Source organism: Cottoperca gobio, chromosome 18 (assembly GCF_900634415.1).
Source record: "Cottoperca gobio chromosome 18, fCotGob3.1, whole genome shotgun sequence".
NCBI lineage: Eukaryota > Metazoa > Chordata > Actinopteri > Perciformes > Bovichtidae > Cottoperca > Cottoperca gobio.
The window spans coordinates 9413748-9438994 of record NC_041372.1 but is presented as its reverse complement, the minus strand read 5'-3'; the positions used below and the strand labels follow the sequence as shown (position 1 = coordinate 9438994).

Below are 25247 nucleotides of genomic sequence, written 5' to 3'. Positions count from 1 at the left end.
GATGCTTTTGGACTAAAGGTCTGTTAATGATAACTGTAGTTTAACCACGAACACACAACACACACGCTTATATACTTAGTATTTCTTGTTGGATTTACAGCATCAACAGTTATTCTCCAGTGTAAAAGTGCTAACTTTGACACATGAGTGGCATTGTGTGATAATGAGTGACATCTTGTTTTCTGTGCCCTCTCACGCCCTGCACAAGTAATTATCAACACATTCACGCTGTGCCTCAGGCTTTGAGTTCCAGGCTATAATTATAATTGTGAATTTAGATATGACAAAAAGGCCTTGGCGCATTGTTGGACACTGTTAACATTGGGAAAATAGCTCATTATATATGATTGGATTTGAACAGCTGTTACTGGTTTTGCAGTAGATTTGTGATGCGGAAGAGTCAACCTCGGCCATGCTGTTCGCCTTCATGTCTTCCCTCGGGCTGGATGAGCATACTGGAACAAACAAAACAATAAAAGTGACTTATGGGGTGTTTAAGGGTCCTGCCTGTTCTCCTGCATCTCAGTGTTGTTCCCCGTGAACACCAGATAATAAAAAAAGTGCAGCCTTAATGTAGCGATAAATAACTTATTGGTTTAAAGTTGTTGTCTACGGCTTCAACTTTACAGTCAATTGAACACTTCCATAAAACTAAACCATTGTTAATTTGTACTTTTCTTGATTTTTTATTTATTTTCCTTTACATGTCACTTTGGATTTATTCTGCACTTCAGTTCAGAGGGAAGTGTTGCACTCTTTACCCCACTACATACATCTAACAGCTATAGTTACTGGCTACTTTTAAGATTCTACAATAAAATATGGAGCACTGTTACAAATTAAACTACCCAACAGTATATCAAATATTTCAAATTAGCCCCCTCATGCAGCTACAATAGCAAAATCCTACTTACATATAAATGAATTAGCATTGATGATCAGATAATCTGTTATGTAACAGTGTAACAGTCGCTACTACTCCGTCCTGCTGCTCTAACACACACAATGTGTATCACTCCACAGTTGAAAATAGTCCCCAGAAATTGCCCAATTTACTCCCTTCCCAGTCTGTTTGACAAAATATGTAGATTACAGTCTATGTTTGCCTACAAAGTGGTATACTTAGTTAAATGTATATTGTGTGTATAGCATGGATACAGTACTATTTGTTAGCTTGCTTTCCTTCTGTTGTATGTAATGTATAGTGGTTAGGGTTAGGGACACGTTTCTCCTGTCTGTTTTCTATCTCCAAAATAATGGGTACATAAAAACTACGGGTTTTTAATTGAAGCTCCTGTTTGGAAAAAGTTGCAAAAAGTCAAATTGAGGAGAAAATCTGGGGCAGTCTGTTTCCAGTCGAGTCATTTACACTTTCTCGTATCCAAGCTGTTTGGGAGGAGGAACGGCCAGCAGGCTTTCTGCTCAGACAGAGAATCGTGAGCTTAGCTGTGAGAGAGTTAGCAAACAGCGACTGAGGTGCTCGCCATCATCATGTGCGACGGCTACACTATGATGTATGTTAGGCTGAAGTCAACAGATGGGATAATTCATCACACACTGAAATGTAGATTTAGGTGTCACTGGTAATGCCTTGATGATGGCTCAGAAAACTCGACCGCATTACATCAAATACTAAACAAATGTTGAGTAATGAGCTAAGCATCAGCTAATGTTCTAAAGTTAATTTAGAGTTTAATGCATTATTAACGTTTTGAAGGTGGAAGGACTCAGCCCTTAATGTATCTTCTTTCCCACTTGATGCTTTTTAAAGCTCCGTGGATTATTTTGAGACTTTATAGCTGTGAAACTCGACTCACCAAGTGTTCATTTGGGATTTTCTGCATTCATGGTTGAGAGAGTGAAAAATGTGAGGGGAACTTTGAAATGTGCTTTTAGAGGTAAACACATACATTTGGATTCAAGTTTTCTTTTCCTTTTTTTTTTTCAAGGCTCAGCTATCAAATGGCTCTTTTGGGATGGGATTGCTGTTGTAATCTCATGATAGCCGGCCCATATTTCCCCTCTGCCATGGTCTGATGTCTGGCAGAAAAGCCACAAGACTCTGAAGCCTTTCATCTTTCACAAAATGTGTCAAGTTTAACGACATGAAAAACCTCATCTGCTTTTGAGTGACATGCAATTTTCAACAAGTGTATCTGAAAAACAACTAAAACAACACTTAATATGCCTATTACTCAGACTGTTAGGGTGTGTTCCCTATAAAATATTTAAGATCTAATAATGCAGACATGCACATTTATGCCTTTGATTGTACAATTAAAGATGCACCAATCAAAATCACAAACTCTGTTGAACCACTGTTTTGTCTTCTGACTCCTGTGAACAGCTGTGTTTAATGAGCAGCTACATTTATTTACCCCAGTGAAGAAGCCACCATCCTTACCAAATCGTTAAATCTGCAAAAGAACATTGGGAAAACAGCAAGCTCCATCTCTTTCATCATTTTGTTGACCTTATGAGGGAAACCATTTAGCTTTTGGTTTAAACTTGTGCAAAGATTTAGCACAATTTGAACATAAAGTGGCACTTTATTGAGCAGTTTATACACAGACCGGTGACAGAGATATGTGCCTGCTGTTTTCCATCAGTCACTTTATACCTACGTGTTCCATCAATCAAACAAAACTGTGCACACTCAGCCACAGCAACAAAACAAAGTACGAGGTAAATAAGAGTTTTGTGTGGGGAATTCAGTTTCACCTCTGTCCTGCTCACATGGGCTCAGGGGAATATTATGAGGCAGCCAGAACCAACATCAAACATGTTATGCTGAAAGGTCACAGACACCCTAAAACAGGAATAGTCACAGTCCATTAGAGGGTTTGAACCCTTTTTTTCCCCCGACCCCATCATCAAGTCCAAACTGCTAAAAATGTGATATTGTTGGGGCTTACAAATGTGTCCCCTGTTAGAGATAATGAGCAGTTGTTAACAATTTGCTCGTGACTGTTTCTTTTTCCCACCAAATTAAGATAATTAACTGCTCAACAGTTAAACCCAAATGTCGGATCTAACTGGTTTTGCATAAATAGGGATCTTCCAGCTCAAAAGTAAACTGCAATAGACATAAACTACCAGATTAGAAAGATTTCTTTGTAATAGAACCTGTTAGTCTCTTTAACTGTCTTTCCATTCAAAAATAAATGATATAACTCTGATTGCTACCTAAGCATTAGATGCACATGAGCATTAAAGGGGCTTAATATCGCAACATCACACCAAAAGTGCACATAAGACTCATTCATGTTTTATTTTTTTGCAAGACAGCAGACAGTTTAAGCAGAGGAAAGATGTGCACTGCACTTTGAAAACTGTAAACCTGAAAACAAACAACAGAAACTATACAAACAGAGAGGTAGTTTCTTGAAAGAATAAATGCATTTTTATTCCCTAATACTCCGTCGTTTATGGCCACTGTGAAAATAAACGTCATACAAATAATTAGCTTATCGTCTGGAGTGTCAGCCCTTCTCAAATCTTCAAGGTCCAGTCAGAGATCAGAACACAGACTTTGTGGGGATTTAGACTGAATTTGTGCTTTTGTCGTTCGTCAGCTGTGCTGTCAATCACGGATGCACTCGAAGCACCGGGAACTTGAAGAACACGGCTAATTTACCAGGCTCTCACTCAGTTTTTACAGCATAGACACTCAACAAAAGATGTAAAAGCTGACATGGCCAACATCATCATGGCAAACAGACAAAAAAGAAAGTACATGGTTAAATTGTATCCACAGTCAGCGGTCAGACCCCCCAAAGGTGTCATATATTCATGTATACTTAATGATTCTCTCTCTCTCTCCCTTTTTCTGTAAAATACTAGATAGTTTAAGTCAACAATATTTAAATTAAATAATTAGAGAAAGTAAAATCGCTTAGGTTGAACTGCTAAGGACTCGTAGACATATTAAGCATCTGAGGAGAGGTCACATGTAAACAAGCGTGAAAGAGAGGTGTGTGTGTGTGTGTGTGTGTGTGTGTGAGAAGCACAACATTGACACGATAAGGGGCCTTTTCGATTGGTTCTATCACCTAATCTACAAGGTAATAGTTTGACATTGGTATCGATCTCCTCACCTAGCTTGCGGCAATAAAACAAATAAGCATTTTTTTCCCCCCAAAATGTCAACTATTCAGTTAAGGCCTCGTCAGGAAAAGGATCCTTGTGACAAAATGACGTTTTAAAACCTTCATTATCTCAGTTTGTGTGCTTCTGTACTGTACGTTGCATATTCCCAAATTATTAGGCCTCTCTTAACCAGACAGCAAATCTGTGGCCGAGTAATATTCCAGCACAAAAATGTTAAAAATGAATAATTGTACACATTCCACAGAGTAAATAGGAGCAAATAAGTGCGGTTAAGGGGGCTCTCAAGCTAATTTTCGCCCTGGGCCAGTTAAATCCAGCCATGTGTGCATCTTTTGTGGATGTATAAAGAGCTTGGTCAATGATACACTATAAAGCATTACAGCACACTTCAGTAGGAAGAAAGGAATGGTGGTGCTCACTAATGAGACTGGGAAAGCCTGTAATGGAAACACACTGCATGTTAAAACTTGTGGAGACACCCAGTAGGCGGTTGGTGGCGTGCACTACCGTGACTGAATTACAACAGGACAATGAGACTTAACAGTGAGCAACGAGTGGCAGTAATAGACAAAACAGGCTTGGTTTTTTTTTTCACTTTGCTATTTCCTTAAAGATTGTCACGGTTTATGCAGCAGTTCTGCTCCACAACTTAAAAGGACTTTCCCCACGACTTGCAGAGGATCTTCTGGAAGGCGCGTCTGAAGTCCCTGTTAAAGATGGTGTAGATGGCAGGGTTGAGGGAGCTGTTACAATAGCCAATCCAGAAGAAGAATGTAAAGAGCGGCTCTGGGATCTTACAGGGCTCCCTGCACACACCGTATAGGCTGTAGCTGAAGAAAAAGGGGAACCAGCACACAACAAACACCCCCATGACCACAGCCAACACAAATGTAAACCTCTTTTCCCTGGCTTGAGAGACCTTTTTCCTGGCTAAGGAGCTCCGACGACGTTTCCTCCTGGAGGCGAAGAGGTCCATGGATTTGTTACTGACTCTTGAGATGCGAGTGGACTGTTTGGAGAGGGAGATTTTCTTTTGACTGGCCCTCTTGGCTTTCAGGGAGTCCTCCTGCTGGGCTTTGTGACCTTTGCCCTCTGAGGAGGAACTCTCCTCTATGTCACCATCCTCAGTCTGTTGCCCGATAGTGACAGTGCGTTGGCTGGGCGTAGGTGGGCACTGACAGTGGCCGTTCTCTCTCTCGCCATGGAAAGGGGAGGTGGCTTTGCTCAGTCCATTCTCAGTTTGTGTAGCACCATCTGGCCTCAGATTCTTTCCCGACATGGTTCTGGTTCTGGTTTTGGCCACCTGGTATATTCTGATATACACCAGCACCATGATTAAGCACGGAGCGAAGAAGGACGCCATGCTGGAGGAGAGGATGTACCAAGTGTCATCATTCAGCTCGCACTGAGGCTGAGAGCTGATATCCTTGTTGCTGTCTATAGATATGAGCGGCGGAGATGAGATGAAAGCAGATATAAGCCACACAATTAAGATGATGCACTTGACGCGTTTGGGAGTCCGCTTCAGGTTGTACTCTACAGCCTGCGTAACGGACCAGTAGCGGTCCAGGCTTATTGCGCACAGATGAACAATAGACGAAGTGCAGAACAAAACATCCAAAGCCAGATAAATGCCGCACCAAACTTTTCCAAAATACCAGTAGCCCATAAGTTCATTCGCCAGAGAAAACGGCATCACCAAAGTGGCGACCAGGATGTCCGCGGTGGCCAGAGACACCAGAAACAGGTTCTGTGGGGCTTTCAGCGCCCTGCTCGTCAACACCGCAATAACCACCAGAATATTCCCAACAACGGTAAAGAGAATGAGAAAACTTACAAGAGCGGCAATGCTGGCTATCGCTGCTAAAGAATATCCACTGTCCAGACTCCAAGAGGAATTCAGATGGATCACCGTGAACGCGTCCATTCCGCTGGCGTTAAACGAATCCATCCCGACTCTGCGCGCTTTATGTATATCCTGGAGTGGCTGGATCTTGGCATGAATTCACATTCAGCCCGTTAATGACTGAGGAGTCCATCAAAAAAAACTCGCAGCTCCGCAGCCAATTTACCGAGGAGATGGACACGCGCCCATGAAAAGATTCCAACTTGACGTAGTCTTTGGGGGTTATGTGCAGCCGGTTGACCATATCTCAACATTACTTACTTCAATACAAAAAAATAACCCCTCTTTGCACCCCTTTTATAGACTTATCACGCGTCTCCTGATAGTCAGGACTTGAGTGCCGCAGCTCTCCTTCCTTCACCATGGTGCGCTCTCGCTCCTAATGATGCCCCATGTGTGCTTCTCATAACTCACCCACTACCGCCCCGCCCCCGCCACGGAGCGTTATGTTCATATTGTTGTTATATGACAGAGTAACGGACAAGAATGCATTTGATCCCAGATTATTTTGTAACCCTCAAACATTTCCAAATGCAATGACTCAAATTAAGGGAGAACGTCAACTCACAGGAGGTCAGTATTGCAGCTCACACAATGAAACGCATGCAAAGAGGTAAAACACAGAGATATGTGAACAAACACCTGCCAGACACATGTGTGATTAGATTGTTGGAGTTGTGTCTGTTTTGGCAGCAGTGTTGAGGTGTAGGGAATGGAAGAGTAGTGATGGGGAGAGCTGAGGGAAGTTGAAGATGTGTGTGAGGCTTGATGGGATTCTGGCATTGAGCTCACCAGGCTGCTCATTCAGACACACTCCTCTGTAAAGAGCGTATAGAACATTTTCAACAGGCTGCCTCTTCTTACAACCCCTTAAAGCATCCACATGTCCAGTATACGCTTGTTTTTCATCACTAATGCACATATGCATATATATGGCACACACATATGTGTGTACAGTTATGTATAAGTGTATTCTGTGACCTTGGCAATGTGCTTTATTGATTTAACAGGTGGAATAAGATGCCTGCTGATGTGTCAGTGTTCGTGGTCTCTGCTGTTGATATTATAAAGGCTGATTTTAAATGGACAGAAATCCACAAATTCTGCTGTGCAATATGTCACTTTTTTTCCTGTTTTTTGTCATATAAAATGGGAATAAGAGTGGTTTGATAATCGTACTCTTCTCCGCTCTGCAGAAGAGTGGAGCCCAGTGCTCTGAACATGATGGAAGTCAAGTAGCCACCTTTTTGTTTTAGTTCTGAAGAGTCGCAAGCTAAAAATGTTGAGAACTTCTCCCTAATGGTACAGATTGTTCCATTTCACATCTGTTTTATAACAGAACATGTTCAAAATGGCATCCATGCTTAACGCAATATATAAAAAAACGTGAGGTTAAACATCTAAAAATGTACACAAACTAAGTTCTAACTATAGGTTCAAAGTGCATGTGCTTTAAAGTGTGTTTTGAATAAACCTAAGATGAAGTGATTCTTCAAGGTAATTCAAAGATCATTTGTTTTTATTGAAGTTTATTCACGAGGTGACTTCGAGAAGACATGATATATTAAATGGGATGCTTGAAAATCCAACAGAAATGTACATTTGGTTAGCTCTATAGCTTCTAGTACAGTAATGTGAGAAAGATGATGCGGATACATTTTCACACTAATTAAAATGATTAATATCTTTGGGAAATAATCCAGTGTTAAACGATAAACCATGAAGTATTACGATGTTTGGCGGTTTGGTTCATTAGGCTACGTATTATCGTATCATTACCATAAAGGTTGAGGCAAGTTGCTGCTTCATATTTCAAATCAAGACTGACTCACTGAAATGAGTACAAAATATATAATTAAATTCCCCTTCCGTACACTTGCTCTGTCATGTGAACTATTTAATTATGGATTGAAAGCCCTTGTCAATGTATTCTATATTCTTGTGATATTCCGACCGACACAAGATTAAGATGTGTTAAGCGTGCAGGAGGTGCAGTGAGCCATCACAGACGATTCATGTCTGTTTAAAGAACTCTACTCTTACTGGTCTTGACTATCGGTGTGTATCACCCCAGTAGGATCTTGCTGTATAGTCCTGTTGTTTCTTGGATCTCATGTGTAATGTTTGTGTGCATATACAGCCTGTTAGGTTGAGCTGGTTTGGATGTTTGGAAGGCCGCTTGTTGAATGCAAAGCATGCATGGAGTTGGACAGAAGTAGACATTTCTCCTTTGTACAGAAGATGAGGTTTACATTAGAGTGGCAGCAGAGTCGTGTGCAGAGCGGCCAGTCTGAGTAAACAAACGTTCCCTGCAGAGCGCTGCTGGGGAGCGAGGGAGCGAGGGAGTGAGTGAGTGAGTGAGTGGCGTATTGTTAGCTGAGCACAAAAAGCACTTGTGGGGAACGAGAAGGAACCGTGAGGAGGAGAGCCGTCTGAGTGAAAGCTCCGCATGAACCCTTTAGTTGCCTGATCATCCTGGACATTATTTATAGAATTATTTATTTAGGTTACATCTTCAGTTGTCAGGAAAACTGTTTTTTTTAATAACGTTAATGTGTCTGCATCCTCCACTATATTAATATTACACGAATTTGAGTCTGACAGATTGTTAGCTTTGCATCTGCACTTCCATGTTTCATATTTTCCTTCGGTTACAGTGCTTAGCTGCATGTGTACTTATGTCTTCCAGCGCATCGATCAGCACGAGCAGCTCGTGTTAAGGATTACGTTACTTCCTAGTAAGGGTTCCTGCTGTCCGTCAAATGTTTATTGTTGTTTGTACTTCCTGTTTTATTTTGTCACTTTTCAGTTGTGTCTACTTCCTGCCCCCAGGTGTTCCCAATCTGTTCGTTAGTGTCGCCACCTGTGTCTCGTTACCCCGCCCACTTCCTGGTGTATATAGTCTGCGTGTTTTGTTCCCCTCGTTGCCACATTCGTCTTCGCACCTTCGTGTCGTAGAGTTCCAGCTGTTGTGCCGTGTGTATCCTGTTCCTGTTTCCTGCCTTTGACTTCCCGGTTTCCTCGATCCTGCTTCCGTGACCTGTTTTGTTTGCTATCGGTACTTCCTGTGCACCGAACCCGTTTATCTTGTTATAATATTGTCTTGGGAATAATTATGAATTGTAAACATATTAACCTGGTTATTTATGTTGAGGTTCAAAGACAAAAAAAACCAACATACTGAGTTCAACTTAGTGGCTGCTCAGGAGCTTTCATCATGTCACACCGTCTTCATCAGCAGATGGAGTTTTCCTAATTGTTGAGAAAATGTAGATGACCCTCTTCGAATGTTATCAGTCTATGGAATCAATATCATCCTTTTGTTATCACTCTCATAACTCTGCTTCCATAGGGGCATGCTGCACCTACTAAAAGCATCTTGTCAAGCTTAAAGTAATGGGGAATGATCATGGTTTGGGTTACATAATCGTGGCCAGCTTGTTTAAGGTTATGGAACAAATGGAGTCATGCTGTTAAACATTGTCGGATGAAAACGTTAAACGAGCAGCAGTCTCTTGTGTAAAAATGCAATGTTTCGTTGACCCCGCCGTCCACCCGACGACTTCTTTACATGCATGGATGGCCTACTGAGCTTATTACTGTAGGAGGAATATGGTTATATATTATAATATAACCCACATCTACAGTACGGTAATGACAACAACTCATAGTGCCTGCTTCATGAATAGCGTACCTTGTGAGTATCTTAAGCCTTGTTAATACTTGACATACTTGACATTGCAATATGCTTGCTAACACCTTTTTAAAGGTCTATTTTCAAAACGTTTTTCAATATTTTTGGACAGATGACACAACCAGTTCCTGTGATTGCAATACTTTTGTAACACCACTAGCACATACATTGATTTTGTAGAATTGGAAAGCCCAAGATTCCAAGTCACTTTAGGTTCACTGCGTGTCAATTGTTTTTTTGTTGATTTAATTCATTTTAAGCTTTGTAGTGGTTTTGCACTAATAACGCACAATATAAACCAATTATTACATGGTTACATGGTGCTATTCCCAAACAAGGTTGTTAAATTAGATTAACATAAAACTAACGTATTGAAAACCTGTCTACCAGTTGGTAGAGTTGGTTGATCCATATCGTTTAGGACCTTTGTGATTTTGTAAGATTCAAATGAATGTGAGAATGTTCTGCTTTTCTTGGTCTTACATTTTAGTAAATTGGTTATTATTGCATTTTGGACAGGTTAAGTGTTGTTTTAGATATAATGATGGGAATGTTTCACAGTTTATGGTTGTTTTGTAGACTGATTAGATCAGATGTCACCAACCTTTTTGAAACAGAGCTACTTCAAGGGTACTGAATAATACGAAGGGCTACTTGTTTGATACAAACTTCCTGAATAACATAGTTGCACGGTTCACCTTTAATGATAACATCATTAATAATAAAAATATTAATAATAATAATAATTCATATTCATATATGTGAGGAGACTGTCTGATCACATATTAATGTTAATTATTCCTCACAATGATTATTAACAATGATTTATGGTAGGAAACAGATATATTTAAACATGCAACATTATTTATTTATGTTCTCAATCTATTTCAACATTTGAAAGTCATCACATCTCTGATATCTTTGTAAATATCTTTATTGACAGTTTTGTATGAATGAGGACATTTGTAGCATTTTGTTCAAAATCCCAGCAATTATATTTTAGTACAAAATATCACTTCTGTAACATTTATATGAAATCATTATTAACTGTCACATCTTCACATCATATCCTGTTTGTACAAACACTAACTTTGCATCAGAGAGTGGAGATCACATCGGAACCTTTCCTCTCGTCTTAGAACAGTGTTTTCAATAACATCATTGCACCTTTCAAGACCTCTCCGTCCGAAAAGGCTTTCTTGTTCTTAATTAAATAATGTGCAGCTCTAAGTGAAGCTTCTGTTGCTTTCTGTGACTTGTTCACCGGCCTGGTGCCTTTAACTCTCAACTTGTTCTGCCCGCAGTGCTGCAGCTGGTAGTTAGTTAGTTAGTTAGTTAGTTAGTTAGTTAGCATGGTAGCTTTGTGACACGTACCGAAGTGTCTCCACAATGATGCCGCTTTGCCGTCGCCCCGCAATTGAGACATACACACTTTTCTTTCACTGTTATAAAAAATAATTCTTCCTCCCAATCATTGTGAATAGTAGTTTTCTTTCGCTTTTCTGCCATGTTCAGCGTAAACAACGCACCTCGCGCCCCACCGTAGCTGCTCCCGCTAGCTTGTCTCCAGGGAAATGGAACTTGAGGGTCAGAGTTCACATTTACATAAAACATTTTTGTTCTTAAAATTCTATATTCAATATTGTCATTTTAAAACAAAAAATAATGCAAGTGTTATTGATTAAAAAAATAAAACAGCAAAACAATTCAATAGACATTTTAGACGGAGCTCCATGGTGACTAGTGCTATTTTTAGAACATGCTCTGCGGGCGACTCACCTAGTCCCTGCGAGCGACCAAGTGCTCGCACTTGCACCGTGTTGGCTACCCCTGGTCTATAGAATCAATATTTTCCTTTTGTTATCATTCTCAGAACTCTGCTTCCAATATGGGCACCTACTAAACGCACAATATAAACCAATTCAAGTCCTGCATTATTACATGGTTACATGGTGCTATTCACAAACAAGGTTGTTAAATCAGATTAACATAAAACTAACGTATTGAAAACCTGTCTATCAGTTGGTAGAGAGGATTTGGAGGTTCGATCCATTCAACCTCAAAAATGGCTCCTAATGCACGTGAAAACGCAAAGTTGCCCCCGTATGAAATTTTCTGCAGATTAATTGAAAACAAAGTACTTGTTAGTGGTAACACCAGTGCTTTAAACTTCAAACAGCTGCTTGAGAATGTGCTGAGAAAGGGTTCTGTTTGATATTTTAGGAAGAGTTGTATGTGAGTAAGAAATGACTCGGGGAAGATTGTGAGCAGCTACAGCTGACAGGGTTTGGTAAATGTAGTACAGCAGGTACTGTATGATCAATAATAATGGAGAGGTCATGTAAGGGAGCAGGATAAAGCTCTTCACTAAGTTGAGGGTCCAAACGCAGCAGAAATATTGCAGAGAATACCTTTTGGAACTGTAATGCCTGATCACTCGCATAACTAATGCACATTTTCAAGGCATTTCAAGTGGCTCTCCGCTTCATTGAGATCCCTTTCAAGCTCCTAAGTTACCGTCATGGGATTCTGCCAGAGCTCCATGACCAAAAAGAGCAGTTCTCTTGTCATTAGTAGTGTAATCTTTCATTGACACGGGAAAGTGCCAGCCTATCAGTGCCCTTTAACTGCAGCTCTTTAAAACAATGTCGGTCACAAAGTCTCTTAAGATTGATAACTCTTAAAGTTGATTTTAGCTGTCAATCAAATGATTAATTAATTGAGTAATTGTTTGAACTCTATTTTAATCTATCAACAGTTTCCAAAAGACTAAGATAATTACATCATAGTAATACAAGATGACCTAAACCATAATTGAATGTAAAAGAAGATCCATGTCCCACAAGTGTAAATGTAAACCTGGAGCGTAGATCCGAATCTTCTATTAAATATTTATGATGTTTTTAAACTTTTATAACCTTTTATATTGAAATGTTAAAGCAAAGAAGAGAGGTCTTCGATCGCGTTTCACAACCAAGATCAGTATCTCCAAGTTGTCCTTGCACCTAACTGGCGGTGTGCATTACTGTAACCATGACATCATCCATAAACATGTCATGGCCGATCAATAGATTCTGTCACTGAACACACGATGGACTTTAGAGGTTAGTTTTTCTCCTTCTTTTTAACCATATGGCGTGACTGTAAATACATTTTCAGGTTGTTGCTGATAATTTGTCCTTTAAGTTTGTAGGTCATTAAAAAAAACATTGTTATAAATGTTTTAACTTATCATTTCGAGCCTCTAAAAAAAGAATCTTTATATTTTGTGGCCATAAATTAAGCTTTGTCATTTAACCAGCTGTAGAAGATAACAGTATATATATATATATATATATATATATATATATATATATATATATATATATATATATATATATATATATATATATATATATATACACAAAGCATTGCATTCCACTTAATATTTGTCAAATATTATACACATACACAGCAGCATGTAAGCAACTGTAAACTAAAGTAAGGAGCTTATGCTTTCATATCTACTTTTTTTTATGTTCCTAAGAAATAATGAGCAGAACTGGATGAATAATTGATCAAGCAGATTATTATTATAAAAAAAAATTAATCTTAGGACACTTATCATATGCCACGTCTGCTTTGGCGTCGCGACCTTCTGAAACGTTCGTGTCACTCATCTTAAGCTGTGCTCAGCATGGGAGCAGAGCCGAAGATACAAGTGCTCCTCGAATAGCTCCCTCTGTGAAAGAATAATTAAAGAGAATTGCAACGTGGATTCACTTCAGGATGAAAGAAAATCCAGCCTGCAAGTCATTTCACTTATTAATAAAACCTCAAATCAATTTAGCTCTATGCAAAGAAATCTACAACTTTTTGTCATTAATGTGTGTAGCATAGTTTCTTTATTATTACTACCTAGTTTCAAGACACTAACATCAACAACAATTGACAATTAATGTCACTAATTAATGTACTTTTTATATTAACAATGGATCACATGACTTATAATGTGAAATGTATAATGCTCACAAAAAGTTCCGCTCGGGATTTAGCAACATTTGAATTAAAGTCTGACAGTTGTTGGTTTATGTTGCCGCACTATGAATTTAGACCCGCAGACTTTAACATCAACCGAACAGCTTCAGCGTCATCAGAGCGCTTCATCATTTCAAGCCATGGGGCATGAAATGGGATCTAAAATCAGATCGTATTATTATCCTCCTCAGATTATCTACGAGTGAAGCAAAGCAGAAAGATGGGATTGAGATGGCGCGAGTGCAGTTCAGCCTCATTGAATACCATCAGAGATCGGAATAACAGCAATGGGTGGTAGTGGTGACAACGGTGGAGATGCATGTCAACATTTAGTTGTTAGGTGTGGACACAAACATGTAATCGTTTGAGCACCAAATCAAAATGTTCCTTTTAATTTGAGATTGAAATCAGCAGTTTTCTCAATTAATTATAGTCATTATGTCATTTTTAAGCATAATTTACCATTCGCTAAACCCTTCCCCAAACAGCCTTTTTTTACAAGACCAAAATTGTATAAGGAATTGACTTATCAGTGTGTTTGTCTGCTACAAATCATTACCACGTGCGGATACTAGCACCTCCAGTAGTAACCGAACGTTACTCGAGGTCAAGAAACACACAATTAACTATAAGCCGTTCCTGGATGCTAACAGAGTGTAGGCTAACGTTAGCGCTGTCCCGCTCTGTCTGCAATCACACATCTTACATTATAATTAATTGGGTCCAAAGGTAGATTGTGGCAGTGCAGATCCACTATAAAGATGAAGACGTGCTGAGAGTACACTGGGCCGTCCCTCAGCCCACAGCAGATAACTGATCCAGATTAATATTAATGCACTCTTCGATGTTAACGGGCTGACTGTGCTGGCTTGAAATACTCTGCTACACACTTCAGAGGATGAGTTTTGTCAGCAGTTCGCAAGTCGCTCTGTGTCTGCAAAAAAAACAGGATTTCAGAAAGATGGTTAATGACTCTTTGCTCACAGTTCAAGGTTCAAGGTTCTATATATATATATTCTATATCATATTCATAAAGTTTTCTTAGAAAATACATTTAGATTTGAAGAATTCCAACCCAGAGAACCGTACAGAAATGCCAATGAGGGCTTCAACAGGAGGTTCGCGGAGTTACTGCAGGGGGGGTCGCAACATTTTTGTTTGTATTTGAAAAATATTTGTATTTCTACATATTAAATGTCTTTGAATACACATTAACATGAATCCATCATATTGTAGCGAACGGATAAATGGAGGCAGAAGACGTTATCTTTCAGTCAGCGATGCACACATTCAGTATTAATGGAATAGCTTAGTATTGAATGCACAACAACAGGGTAGCTATGTTTATACATGGCACTAGGCCCAGTTTACTATAAAACACAATTTTATACAATATATATAGTAGGGGGGTCCCTGCTCCATCTCTCCATCAACGTTGAAGACCCCTGCTTTAAAGCATCAAATGCTCTTCTTCAAAGCATGTGAGTAACTTATTGTAGGGACAGTTACATTTCATTGTAGAAACAAGATAATTTCCATAAAATAATTGAAGTTTTTGGGGCGGGGTGGTCAGTGTCATACCCTGATATTATTCTTTCACTGTGGGCAGGAACAGAGAGTAATGCAAACAAGGCTGACAGCTTTATAACAGTACTTATCAGTTCATTGAGCTGCGAGCGGCTCAGCATAGCCACACATCAGTGAATCATCTGAGTATCTATGCAAATAATGTCTGACACTGTGTGGAAATGAAATAATGAATCACTGCTGTTCCTCTGATGTCTCCACAACTCGATCTGTTCACTCGCGGTAAGCCGCTTGCTTGAATCACTTCAATGAGCAGGATAACGCATTTGAGGGCGGACATGCTCCCCATCGCCATTCCTGAAAGACCTTAGATTCATTCCATAAATGGAATTCCGCTCGCAACAATAGCTGATTCTGATAACAATAAAACACTCAGTAAGCAAAGGTTAATAGATCTTTTCCCCAGTTGCCTGGCGCCTGATCCTTTTGCAGCAGCCTTGAACTAAATTAGAATTTAATTGCACTTTTGCGTCACTGAAAATCTTGGGTGTATATTGAGATGGTGTTTTTGTGTCTTCCAACCCTTACAGCTTTGGTAGGTAACATTGGAGAAGCCAGCAAGAGCCATTGTTATAACTCATAGCTATAAAGCGAGCAGCTTGTGGAAGACGCAGGTAGATCGGCAGGTAGATCGCAGGTAGATCGGCAGGTAGATCGCAGGTAGATCGGCAGGTAGATCGGCAGGTAGATCGGCAGGTAGATCGGCAAGTAGATCGGCAAGTAGATCGGCAAGTAGATCGGCAGGTAGGTAGTCTGACTTACTACAGTCCTGCGACAGCCACAGATACCAGATGTATTTTCTTTTTCTTGGTCATTTGGTTTATTGATTGCTGTCCGGATGTTAAAGAGTATTTCAACAAAAAATCTATTCTAAAATACATTACCCAAAGCCGAAAAGGATTTTGAGCTTGATCCTGGGGGGAAGGAGGAGGTTAGCCTTTCCAGAACTGAGGTTATTTGCGGAGGTTTGTGGGGTTAGTAGTTCTCTGAGGTAGGATGGAGCATTTCCGTGAATGCACTGATGGGTGTAAAGGGAGATTTTATATTCAATCCTGAGTGAGACCGGGAGCCAGTGCAGTGATTTGAGGATGGGTGTGATGTGTTCGTACTTTCGCACTCTCATCAGGATCCTAGCAGTGCTGTTCTGGATGTATTGCAGCTTCTGGATGTTTTTGCTAGGAATCCCGATGAGAAGTGTGTTGCAGTAGTCAAGTCTGGAGGAGACAAAGGCATGGACAAGCTTTTCAGCATCTGACAGAGAGAGTGTGGGGCGGAGTTTAGCAATATCTTTGAGGTGGTAGAAGGAGTTCTTGCATGTTTGCTTGATGTGGGCCTCAAAGGTCAGGTGAGGATCCATTTTAACACCCAGATTGGTGACTGTTAATGAGAGTGGAATGTTCTGACCGGAGAAGGTGATGCAGGTTATGGAGGAGGACTGGACTTGATGTGGGGTGCCAACTAGAAGGGCTTCGGTTTTAGAGCTGTTTAATTGGAGGAAGTGCTTCATCCACGCCTTTATCTCCTCCAGGCAGGAGGTTCATGTGGATGATGGCAGAGGCGCAGAGGGGGTTGGGTTAGTTCTGATGTAGAGAGAGAGATTTTAAAGTCATTTGATAGTTCCCTCATTGAAATTGAGAGTCACATGAGCATTATGTGGGTATATTTATCATCATATGTGTTCAGTGAAAATGAAGCGATTTGTCATGTTTGTGAACATCATCCCCCTCAAGGCTACACTGTACTATCAGAAATATGCTTGTTAAAAAAGTACTTCCAAGAGCAATGATCTGTTTGATATTTCACAGTTTTAGATTTGACATAAAGCATCATTTACCTTCAGTGCCAAACCAATTATATATCCTGAATTCAGGATATAAATACATCTACAGTGTAGAGAATTAAAAGCACATCTGGCATTAAAGGTAATAATGCTGCATTTGAGGTTTTCACTCCATCTTGTTGTGAAAACTCCTTGATAACAAATGTATTCCACATGCCCCAGGCCTGGCACACTCAGTTGATTATTAGTTGATTATGTTATGAATCATAGGGCACATTGTGCACCGAATCATCTTCTCTCTCTCTCTTAATTAAAACTAAACATCACAGTGATGAGCCTGAAAAGTTTGAAGATTCTCTTTGCATTATCTTTCTGTTGCGCACGACATTGTGCGAGTCCACGTCTCTGTTTGATTTGCCCAAACGTCATGTAATTGCGTGTTTAAGCCCTTTCATGTGGGCAGAAATGCCATGAATTCTAAATGTGTGCCCTTTGTGAGACCACCAAGAGGCTTTAAAGCCTCAGAGCTTTTTTTCCAGGCAGCCCTAAGGGCAGAGTCCTTAATTGAAAGAGACAAGGAGAACAAGGGATAGGTAGGGGAGGGCATAAGAGGTTAGATTACTTCCTATCCTTCAACCAATCAAGTGCCGGATAAATGTCAAGCCATGGAAGGCCAGGCTCAGAATCAAGATCGCTACTTGACTCCTTGAAATGTCAGCTAATGTTCCTTCAAAGTGAATTCAGAATTTCTACTGTACATAACCTCGGCCGACGTGTTTCAATTTCCCAATGGAAATGTTTCCCTAAATACATGCATACACTTAAGCACTCAAGCACATGACACAAAGACGACTTAATGTAGGGCCTTTTCACACCTGGACTTGCAAAGGTTTGTGTTTTTGTTACTCTCTACTCTCTACCGCTACTGTCATAACATTACGCTGGCACAACTTCTAAACTCCTAAATAATTTACTATCATGTCTTACCTCAAAAAACATCTGCTAGCTGTTTCTGCTCATGTGAAGAAGATAAACCAGTTACCCTACTGTCTCGTGGCTGAATAGTAGTATAGTAGTTTCAGCAGTGGTTGAGTTGGCGACCGTCGTGAGCCCTGGTGGTGACTGCAGCTTAACGGATGAGTTATAGTAGTCAAGAAGTAGTTTGTATGACTTGTTTCAATATAGGGTCTCTAGAGACCCGAGGTCTGTAAGTGTTACACTTTTTATTCATGGTATGCTCGATGCAAGGGAGAGCAGGCAGTGTTGTCGGTTACTTTGCGGAAGAGATGGAAGTGCGCATCGCTGCAGAACTGATCTGCTATCAGCGTAAGAAATGTCCAAAGTGACAGTTGACTTGTACACAGTTTTGATGAACCATCGCTGTCGGCAACAACATCTGTGACAAAAACATTGTGTTTCCTGTGGCTGTTAGTGTGACGCAGCTGCAGTAGGAAGATCAGTTAAGATTAGCAGTATACTAATACAGCTCTCATCATTTTCTGTGAGCAACCATGTGCATATCGAGGCGATTTTGATCCGGTGCGGGATTTGATGTAATAAAAAACTCTTAAGAAAAATAACTTTAACCTGAACAAATAAGGGGCGGGGTTCATTGCACAAAGGTGACTGATAGTTTACGATAATTAGCCTGAAACTGGATAAAGCTCCAGCAGCAAAGATGTTATTGAGTTGCCTGCTGATATGAGTTATTAAGATAGCTCTTAGGGAAACATTGGTGAGGAATTTGATCCGGCAATTTATTTTATACATAGCAAAAATGCAAGAAACATCAAGCAGCTCTCCCCTATCAAACTCAGTAAAACTCCCAATACCTCAAACTTTGTTTGTTTTCTTGCAGCTGCTTCAGCCTCTGAGAGCTATAGATTGAAGTTCATGTGCTATTTCCCTTCACAATTTTTTCCAACCCTCCCTGGTACAAACAACAGTCAGACTTTAAGTGCTAAACCATGTCTAAACAAAGCTCAAGTCACAACACTAAGCCTGAGGATCAACAGTCAAAAGCTTTTCTTACTCTCTTGCGGAAGGGACAAGTGTCCATCTGCTCTTTGGTGGCTTTGTATGACGTCGCCTCTATCTTTCTCTAAAGATTCAAAACATGAAATGTTTTTGCCGGATGTATTTACAACTATAGTTCAGCATCAATAATCCCAAAGCATAACCAAATCCTTCAAAGCCAAAACCTAAGTCTGTGTTTTCCCCGATGTCTTGCTGCTTTTATGTTTTGCCTCGAGGACGCTTGAGAGATGGGTTGGGCTAAAAGAGGGTCGAAGGTCACTCTTTGAAGAGTTGCATCTGCGCCTGTCCCCGGACGCTCCTCCTCCAAACTGCCATGCTGATTGTCACCTTGAAAGCTCTCCTGCTGTTTCACAGTTATCACTTCCTGCTACCCAAAGGACAAGCAAACTACATCATTTGTAAGCTGCGCACAAGGGAATCGTCGAGCACGAAAGTCCTGCTAATTTATTCAAAGGCTTTTTTATAATTAGTCTTTGATGGTTTTTCCCACTTCAAAATCTACTTTTCTTTCTTTCTTTTTTTACTATGATCTCTCACCTTACTTAGGAGTTTGTTGAAGTATGAAGTAAAGTTACAACGTGTGGAATTTGTGCTTCCATTTTTGATGAACTGTGAACCCTAAAACTACTTCCTCCACATCTCAAACCAAATCATTATCATAGGCATGGCAGTAATCATACACGCTTCCCTCTTAAATTTGTGGAGGAAATATTGCTAAACTTGCTAAATTGCTTTAACCCAGTAAGCTAAATGTAAACAACCCTGAAAATCAAACTGAATATGATTCATTGATGGGACACGCTGATGTTAATTTGCTGCATCTCGTTCTCTTAACTTCTGAACTTTTTGCCTTGAGTGGCTCAAAGAATGACAACAATAATTATGAAATAGCTATTTATTAATAGTTATGTGTTTCTGTACTGGAACAAGCAGAGTTCAGATAAAGTCAGGGGAAAGTGGGAACAACTTGTACTCTTGAGAAGGTATTCACTGATGAGTATTGTGGAAAGATAAACAGCGACACATTGAACTCTGACTTCACAATTAAATGAAATGAAGAGTTTATATTGAAATATTTCCGTGTAAAATTATTTTGATCTGCACATAAAATTTTGCTTTCTGAACTCCAATATATTATATGTTTAGTTTTTAATGTTTGATAAACTTTCATGCAGAAAGTAAAAATCATCATACTTATGTATATGTATATATATATATATATATATATATATATATATATGTATATGTGTATATATATGTATATGTGTATATATATATATATATATATATATATATATATATATATATATATATATATATATGTATATGTATATATATATATATATATATATATAAAAAGCAATTAAAATGTTCTTGTATATGAATATATAAAACGATGCTTGCAATAGATGATACAATATAGAACAATGAGGGGGGGGGATCTATTCGAGGACTTTTGTCTCCGGTTACAAAGGAGTGCAGCTCACCGATACATCTACTGATCTCAACATTTTGCAGAAATGGGGAAATAATTGCTGCCCTGTTGCAAATGGCTCCATCTATTGCTGTTCTACAGATTGAATCCGTCAGTCTTAAGGTTACTGAGAGGCCCGTACAACCCAGGTCATCCCTTGTAGAAAACCGAAAGTACAGTCTGCTCTCCGGTGATGGTTTCCCGGCCCAGAGTGGGGACAGCCGTATCGATTCTGTCCCCCTTTTTCAATCCATTATCAAGCCTCTATCGGGACAGCCAGGAAGCCTGTGGTTATCTGATTTCTCATTTTATAAGCAGGTTGGAGAACAGCCACCAAACTTTGCAATTATAATAAGGTCGTCTCTGTATCAGTGTTTTCCCTCGTGGCAGTCGCACAAGCAACATAATCAACGCTGCCCCCCCCCCTCGTAAACATACATTCATGGACACATGCACAAACACACACACATATGGGAGCCGGGGGTTGTTGATCCCAGAGCAGTGTGTGACTTGCGTGGTCCGGAAGCCCGTTGTCTTAATTACACTGCTGTGTCTGGTAATTGCTTTATAATGATTTTGCCTTTTCATTTGCTCTCTTCTTTTTTTTTATTTTTTTTATATTTCTTCGACGAGGCTCTTTTCATAGCTCGGGGTATTTCCCCGGAGAGTGTGATCAAACCAAATAATCAAAGTATCTGAGTCTGATCGAGCCTCTTGATTGTAGCTTGTGGTAGGGCACAGTGTAGAGGCAAAGCCAAGCGCAGGTGTACGTTAACAAAAGCTAGTAAGACCTTTTCTTTTTTAACAATGGCACAGAGCCATTGCAGAGCGTGTGTGTGTCTGCTGATCATGTGTGGGCGGCTTAAGATGCCCTTTAGAAATGGCATTAGTTGTGGAGTCACTGTGCCATAATCAATAACAATCTGGAGTCATTACATTTGTATTTCATAAGACATATTTACTATATCTCTCGTGGAGCAGTGAAAGCTAATCGATGTGGAATATGACTGTGGTTTCTCTCTGGCGTCCTCTTTTATTATCACACAGCCTACTGTATGTGAACACCCATGATCCTCTATTAGCATTCCATGTCAATATCCCTTTGTAAAATCCTGCATCAAAATATATATTGTTATTCATGAGCGTGCATTACACAGTGTTAGAGGTGGCGTCTAGTTGCGTAGGTCCATCATTCAAATCTGTTTATTTGCGGTGGCATGCTGTGACGACTCCCACTCGTCCTCGCTTGTGTGAAGTGAAAAGAAAATGGATAAAAGATGAGAGACTTACATTTTTAAAAGCAAGCGCAGTTCGAATAAATTGACGTTTTAAATAAAAGCAGCACTGAGCTTCCGACGCGTGGTAGTCTTTAAACAATGGGCCCATAATTGTGTGACAGTAATGATGGGTTCACACTGTGTATCTCCTGCTGCTCTTCCCTCGGGAATGTTTACTGATGCTTTAGTCTGTTTTTAAGATGAAGACATTTAAGTTTCTCTTTATTTATTTTTGCTCTAAGCTTCAAAGACATAAAAGGAACCAGCAAATAATTAAAAGCAAATGTTAAATGTCCACCCTTCACTTCATTAACTTGTCCATTATTAACAACTGTGATAATGTAATGACGCACTTTCTTAATGCATCCGTGTTTGAATGAATTACAGGAATAGAACTGGCACTGAAGACAGACTGACGGAAAGGCTTAAAGGTTCAACGTGTGACATCTGCCAGAATATAAACTTTAAACATTAAAACAATTAGTTTTATTTGTCATATGTAGGTGAACACAGGGTCAACAGTACAATGAAATGTGTGCGAGAGAGACGGCATGTCAGCTCAGCTAAATTAAATTATATATATGAAATATTTTAAAATAAGTACTATATACAATTGAGTTAAACAGTAATAATTACAAAACAAACATATGTACATATATGAAGAAGAAAAAAAGGGGGGTTGTGCAGAACAATAAATAATAATATTTGCTTATATTTATTCAGTGCAGACAGCGAGTGAGTGAGTCTGTGGGTGTGGAGGTTGAGAAGCCTGATGGCTTGGTGGTAAAACCTGTCCCTGAGTCTGGTGGTGCAGCCAGGCTCCTGTATCCCGTACCAGACTGTGATACAGCCCGTCAGCAAGCTCTCGATGGTTCCTCTGTAGAAGTTAGTGAGGATGCTGGTGTTCACGCCCAACCTCCTCAGTCTTCTCAGGAAACAGAGCCGCTGTCGAGCTTTCTTGCTCACTGTGTCCGTGTGGAGAGTTCCTCAGTGATGTGCACACCGAGGAACTTAAAGCTGCTGACGCTTTCCACCTCAGCATCACCGACATGGATGGAGAGGTGTCCACCCCCCTTCTGTCTCCTGTAGTCCACGATCATCTCTTTAGTCTTGCTGACGTTAACAGAGAGGTTATTTTCCTGACACCAGCTGTGCAGCATCTTCACCTCCTCTCTGTAGGCCTACTCTACTCCAACGTTCAAAAATCCACCTACCAGAACCTCTAAAGCTCACTAATAAATGTAATGCATCATTTCATTTGACCTTTTGGAGAGAGCGGTTAGTGGTTAGCGGTTAGCGGTTGGCGGTTGGCTAGCGGTTTCTCTCCTCCTTGGAGTATTTATGCTAAGCTTTGCTAAGCTAACCATCTCCTGGCTGTAGCTTCATGAGAGTGGTATCTTCTAATCTAACTCATGGCAAGAAAGCGAATAAGTATATTTCCTAAAAATAAAGTCACACTATTCTTATAAATATATATAACCCCAGACATTTATGAAAGAAAAAATTGTAGAGAGGAGGAAGATGCGAGAATACGTACAGCTCTGCACAGGAACAAGAGAACGTGAGGGGGGGAAAGACACATTGAGCGAATGATCCACAGTTAGTTCAGCTTTGGGAAGTCAAGAGAACAGAACAGGAGAGCAGCTTTCAAATGACATGAGTAAACCTGTCTCCATATTAAACAGACACTAGTGCAAACAGACTAAAGCTTTCCTCCTGGATTAGTATCCTCATGATATTGTCAGATTTGAACAGGAGTGCAGTATCTGCACACGAGTCGCAGGCAGTGGACTGTACAGAGATAATATTCCCAACAGTTTGCTGAGCAATGGTTATCTATTTCACAGCCTACGCCACAGAAAACCTTGTGACTCATCTCCAAAATGTCAAGTCTTTCTGCGTGTGAGCGATTCTGCCTTGAAGAGCCAATGGAAGGCCATGTTTTCTGCTCCGCACAGATGTGCCAGGATCCCCCCCCCCCCCCCTTTCTGTTTGCTGAACACGACAGAGAAGCAATCGAACTCTAGAGAAGCATTAATAAAAGCTTTACTAACTCTATAATAATACCAGGTAATAATCAACCAATGCAAAGCTTGTATTTAACGTAACACGGCACCGAGGCCTCTGCTTGGCTCCAGTGTGTTGATGCTTTATCCGACCCTCTCTCACCACTCCACAGTTTATGAACGATGACACAGATCAGGCCTTCTCATTTCAGGATGTCAGGGTCTTGCTTTAGGGGGTGCTAAGTGCCACATGCCCCACTTTGTAGCAAAGAAACGCGCATTAAGTGTGTCTCGGGGGCCGCCTTTTGTCACTTCCGATGTCATAAAATGGGATTTCCTGCCACGAAAAGAAATGTGGAATTACACAGTAATATTGTTACAATGTTCATCTTTCGTACTTAAGTGAAAATTGAACAGAATCTTAGTTATAACGTATTTATATCCGGGTGCTGTCGGGACAATAAACTATATAGGAACTCATACGCAGTCTACAAAGTCAGAGTAGGAACTAGAGGAAGCAGTAGAGAGATAAGTTGATAAATGTTTTTTTTATAGTTATAGGCTTTGGACCATGGATTTTGTGTCTAAATACTAATTATATCGCAACATGCTTTTATAACTATTCAAATGAATAGTCTCTTCTAATGAGGGTAAACAACTGGAATGAAAAAGAATGGCAGCGAGCTCGTACTGTAAAGCAAAGCCACAGGACTGAAAAAGCAAGAAGGGGGAATCAGATGTCGTCGACAGGCTCCACCTCACACCCCGTTTGAAAAAGTGATGACTTATTTTCCCAAAAAATCAGCATGTCACTTCAAGGATCATTTGAGTCACGCAGCCCTCCGCTGTGATAACTGTGGTGCATTTTAAAGCAACTCATCTCAGTCTGCAAAAACTGAAAACGAAAAACGTTAACTGAGATTTAAAAAGAATCAAGACAAAGAAACACAGCAAAGCGAGGGTCGAGTGGGGTTAGCTTAAGCAATGGTAAAGTTATATAAAAATAAAGGCAGCAGGATCATCGTGTTTTGCCATCAGTGCTCCCGTTTGTCTAATCAAAGGACAAATGGAAATCAATAGATGCAATAGACAAGCAAAGGTGAAAAAAACAAAAAACTAAAGCTGTGCTTAAGTGCCAATGTAATGATGTCACTGATTGGATTATTGTTGTTCTCGGAGCCACTTCACACTTTCTATTGTTTCCCTCCTCTCGGTAAATCAGCAGATGAGCATCGAATTATCAAACTCATTATCAAGTGTTTGGCTGGACATTCATTGTGGGGAACTGCGAAACACATATAAAAAGAAATGTTCAAAAAACGGACCCAATTTGGTGCATTGCATAACTGGCACTTAAAT

General features: G+C 40.0%; 1 protein-coding gene across 1 annotated transcript; it reads right to left on the bottom strand.

Moving 5' to 3' along the window:
- Positions 1-3246: 3246 nt before the first annotated feature.
- Positions 3247-6355, bottom strand: LOC115023722 (alpha-2 adrenergic receptor). Its single transcript, XM_029454936.1, has one exon. It carries the CDS (start codon positions 6059-6061, stop codon positions 4760-4762), a length of 1302 nt encoding a protein of 433 aa, XP_029310796.1. The 5' UTR covers positions 6062-6355; the 3' UTR covers positions 3247-4759.
- Positions 6356-25247: the final 18892 nt, after the last annotated feature.